General features: G+C 33.5%; 1 protein-coding gene across 1 annotated transcript; it reads left to right on the top strand.

The window, feature by feature from the left end:
* The first annotated feature begins 1790 nt into the window (after nucleotides 1–1790).
* LOC136801646 (uncharacterized protein PF3D7_1120000-like) lies at nucleotides 1791–4598 on the top strand. The gene is made up of 2 exons (XM_067058292.1): nucleotides 1791–2346; nucleotides 4534–4598. Exons 1-2 carry the CDS (start codon nucleotides 1791–1793, stop codon nucleotides 4596–4598), a joined length of 621 nt encoding a protein of 206 aa, XP_066914393.1.
* Nucleotides 4599–5275: the final 677 nt, after the last annotated feature.

Here is a 5275-nt window from a genome sequence, read left to right as displayed (position 1 = left end):
ATGACTTTCAACCTAATTTTATTACTGCTTTATATTACTATGATAGTTGAACAAAAAATAAAAGCTACACAGTTTAGCACTATGATAGGAGATGTTCTGAAATGTAGAAAAATATTTTTGTCTACATATTACATTTTTGAAAGAAAGATGTTTTCTTAAGCTTTCTAAGGTTTCTAGGCAATAAATAACTTCAGCTTTTCTCTTAATGATACCCCTGTCTCATTGAAGGATGTGATCTGAAGCTTTTTAGGGTCACCTAGGCAATATCATCAAGGATACATCAGTTTTATGATAACCATGTCTCCTTATTTTAGAACACATCTAGTTTTCTAGCTCTAACATGCGCCCAGAACCCATCCTTAAGTCGTCAGCCCCTTTCGAAAGCCCTTATTATTTGTTTATTCCTCTAATTTAATTTGTTATTTTATTTAGTTTGTCCACTTACTTTGTAGTTAGTTGATATGTGTCTGGAATATATTTTCCCTTGCTATGATACTCTTGTAGAATTAATACTTCGAGCCTCACACTGGTGCTCTTGGAGAGAGAATTTTTAAATACTCTTCCTTGACTAAACCCCATTGAGAAGTTGCTCCATAATTTCATCCCCGTTGAAAATTAAATATCGTCCAGACCTTTATTTAGTCACTTTTAAAATAATGTTGATTCATGTTTTCAAGAAGTTTTCATTCTGTGACAGTTTCCCATTTATAATTTACTCCCATTTTTTAGAAGAACTGTGTCTGTATATGTTATTTTTTTGCTCTTTTATAAAATATTATCTGTTGTTTAAAATATGTCATAAATACACCTAGGCTGAAAAATTTTATTCTCGTTATAGGTATAATAAAAATATCAAAAAAGAATAATTATTGCCAAATAAAATTACTGGTTGCTGTTCATCCACTTGATGATGTGAGTGAAAATTTGATTCTTTAGCCCACGGCATTGGCTTCTGTGGATCTTAGACCCTCTACAATATTCATACTTTTTGTTGTTGGATGTCAGACAAAATCTCTTGAAAACTGATTTGGTAGGTGAGTCACTTGATTATTTCACAGCCAGCTAGGACCGTTTTGCAGTTTTAGATAGAGTTTATTCATTGACCTTAATACTTACTTTCTTTGGGTTCTAGGACTGCTATGAGAAGGGAAATTTTAGTGTAAATTAAGAGAGTTAGGCTCACATAAAAAGATAAAAATAGAAATTTATGGTTGGCAAAAAAAATTCATGATGGGAATATTCTTAGAATTATTGTTAATTTCATCATAAAGATTCTTATAAAGTACGGCTAGTTCGAAACACAGGTCACAGGTGAAGATTGTTTCAGTTTTTTATTTGACGTCAAATAGTCAAGACGTGTTCTGCATCGCTTTCAAAAAACTGGTGGAAACTCAAAGAAGCATCGAAATTCGCTAAAAATGAACAAAAATCGCGATAAAAACACCCAAGACCCACCAATTGAAGCAGCAAACACAACTGCAACATGCACCCTTGTTACGTGTATTGATGATGAAGATCAAAATCGACTCAAATGCCGTAGCTGCCAACGTATGGTACATTATGAATGCACACAATTGCCACTTTACCAACTGCAAATATTCGCTAACACGTACAATAATCAATATGTATGTCACAATTGTGTGCGAATAACGAGATCCTTAAGAAGTAAAATCGGAGAAAACAAGTACCATATGATGCAAGAGCAGATTGCTAAAAAAGACGACGAAATCAAAAAACTCAAAAAATAACTGACCAAAAACCGAGAAGTCATCAACAACGACATCGAAACAATGCTAACACAAAAGATGAGCGACCTAGAAGCCAAAACAAGGAAAATGATAAAAGAAGAGATACAACAGACAAAAGATTTTATGAAAGAGTCATCCCGTAAAACCTACGCTGATATAACCAAAGCACACAAGGAAAATCTTAAATCTGTTGTTGCGGAACAAAAAGAAGAGGAGAGGAGAGAAAAACGAGACATCGAATCAAGAAGAAAAAACATCATAATTCATGGACTCTGTGAACAAGGTGAAGACACGAAAGAAGAAGATCAAGAAGAGGACAAAAAGGAAATTGAGGATCTGCTCAAAGATATAGGCATCCGCGACATCAAACCAACGCATCAACATCGTATTGGGTTCGAACATGAAAAATCGAAGAAAAATCGTCCGATAAAGGTGACCTTGCAAAGTGAAGAAGAAAAAGAAAGAATAATGAGCAACCTTAAAGCCTTAAAAAAGTTTGGATATCATCTAAGCATCACTGATGATTTCACCATCAATGAAAGAAGAAAAATCAAAGAGATGTGCGAAAAAGCTAAAAAATGGAACTCCGAATGTGATGGTGATTTCATTTGGCGTGTGAGAGGAAGTCCCAGAACAGATAACCTTCACTTGATAAAAACAAACAAAAACTTTGCCAACCAAAAGCTGTCAATATCTAGCCTCAGTAGCAGCGACGATGAGCTGCCAACAAAACATTAGTCTTTTTTAATTGTAAAGTAGCGTTGACTTTTATTAGCCTTTGTTGCTACCTTTTCGTCAACATGAAATAAAGTATTACTTACTTACTTACTTACTTACTTACAGGTCAACAGGTCACAGGTCAGAGGTCAACAAAGTGCAGACCGGAAAAAAAAATCATAACATATACATAACATAACATCAATACATAGCGCATTAAATTACAAAAAAGTAATATACATGCTATTTAGATATTATAAAATGACAATTGAATAGAATAACAACCTATTTTGACATGTGACACTTACTTACAAAAATAATAACAAAATCATAAAATATGATGCCTAACAAGACAAAAGCACGAAAAATATTTATTATACAAAATGTGATGTTGATGGTGTGAATGGATATAAAACGGCACCAATCAGAAGCTTGTGAGGTCCCTAAGAGAGTGGTTTTAGAAGGATGAAACTAATTAATCATTCAATTGTTATTTTAATGACTTAATGACAATTTTTGACAAAAATATTGACAGAATCACCAAATATCATGTCTTACAAGAGAAAAACACCAAAAATATTTAGCATACCGAATGTGATGATAATAATATGGCTGGATATAAAATTACACCAATCAGAAGCTCGTAAGTTCTCTGAGAAGGTAGTTTTAGAGCGATGTGTTTTATTATATGTAACCATCATATAACATTACAAACATTACAATATGTAATATACCTGTTATACGTATAATATGGTTTCAAATATTTTCTGGTCTGCCTTATACACGGCGCAAACTGCGAAAGATCGGTAAAAGCACATGGTTAAATTTTGATGTTTGAAATGGTTTTATATGGATGAAATTGCTTGAGAATTATGTTTTTGATAATTCTTTGTGTTTTCCAAACATTTTCCTTTGCAATGACATTGATTAGAGTCAACCTGTCATCACTGACCTGTGACCTGTGACCTGCGTTTCGAACTAGCCGTATAAAGTATATTCTTATAAAAAAAGCGTGTAACTTGGAAAACTCCCTATATCATTGGAGTATGCTATTAGTAAAGCATTTTGGCTTGCTTCAAGAGGTATGTTTTGAATTTTTCAAAGTATTGTAGTATGTTTGTAGTATCTGGTAGTTTGTATCCTGATATTTTGACACGCTACAATTTAATATACTAGGCCTATACTCCAAACTTAATTGAAGTTTGAAGACGGTTGAAGTATTTTTTGAGTACTTGCTGACTTTTATTTTTTGAAAAATGGGAGTTTTTGTGCGTTGTCTTTATGACATACATTTTTAATACTTCATTATTAAAGTGTGAGAAAAGTACGTACCCTTTTTCATACTCCAAATTGGAAGTAGAAAAGAAGTATGTTGTACTTCTTTAGTTCAGTAATATTCTTGACATACCTTAATCATACTACACTTTTGAAGTACAAAATAAGTATACCCATGTTATACTACATGCAACAGAAGTATTGAATAAGTATGCTTGTAATACACTTAAAGTATAGTTTATGACATGAAAATTTGGTAAGGGTACTCTTTCAAAATTTTTTCGACTTCATGACGGAAAAACATAGAATTTCAATATGGTTTCAATGATACCCATCAAGTCGGTGAAATATTTACATAGAATTTCTTTAATGTGGAGAAAATCGCTAAAAAAATACATAAAATGGCGCCTCCGCGGGATACAGCGTTGAGCTTTTTATCTCAATTTTTGTACACGAGTAGTTCAAGCAGGTGGCTATTTAAAACTACCTCAATAGTGAAAGATATATTTGTAGTCTTTTCTCTATGGATGCACGAAAGAATTACCAAAACTTCAGTATTTTCACTTGAGTTCAAAGTTCAAGCCGTATTTTAACTATATTGCACAATGAAACCCTCCACTGCACAGGGTAAACCTGTTTGTTAAAAATGGTTCATTGACAAGTAGATTCTTACGCAATAAGCCAGTAATCAAATTTAAAAGGAAGACGCAATTCTTTCGTTCTTTTGAGCATAAAGGCTGTGATACACTTGTCAATATTAAATCAATATTCAAAGACTGTTACTATATTGTAGCAAATTCGGCATCTGCAGCAGCAATTTCAGTGTGTGCTGTTGTGGTGAAATATTTGCCATTATAATTCTTTACGCGCAGCTCCTTAAATCTATATGATCCACTTTTGTTGACATGAGAGAGGTGATTGCCCCAAATCACAAGCCACATCTGGTCTTTAATAGGATCATCATTGACATAGACCATAGACATTTTTCTTCTCCGTCCAAAGCGTGTGTCAATCTAATGAAATGAGGACAGCAATCTAATGAAATGAGGACCGGAACTGCATAGTAGGGTATTTAATATAGAAGATTAAAGAAACAAACCTCTTGAGCTTCACAAACAACACTGACGTGGCATTGTACATTAACGACACTTTCTTCTGGTTTCTCATTGATTTCTTGCAGTTTGGTGAACGCATTTACAGCCTGTACTTTTGGCTTAACTTGATTAAAAGACAAGTCTTTAGTAGACAATTCAACACAAGCACTGTGACCAAGTTTATATGTAACAGCATTACGGTATTCATCGTGCATCTCTGTAAAGTTGGAGACCTTGATTGGATGATCTTTGAGCTTAGCAGATTGGAATTTCGCATGAAGTTCTGGTTTGTAACAAACAATAGGATGTTCCGAATTCCCATCATCAAGTACAGCATTAAAATAACGAACTTTTGAAGGTGATGTAGCAACATCAAACAGCTTAATCACAAAGTCATGTCGTTCTTCCTCTGTAAGGCGAAACAAAAAAGGTTAAATAATA

The sequence above is a fragment of the Clytia hemisphaerica genome, unplaced genomic scaffold (assembly GCF_902728285.1).
Source record: "Clytia hemisphaerica strain Z4C2 unplaced genomic scaffold, Clytia hemisphaerica genome assembly, whole genome shotgun sequence".
Taxonomy (NCBI): Eukaryota; Metazoa; Cnidaria; class Hydrozoa; order Leptothecata; family Clytiidae; genus Clytia; species Clytia hemisphaerica.
The sequence above is the reverse complement of the archived record's forward strand: the minus strand, read 5'-3'. Positions and strand labels throughout refer to the sequence as shown.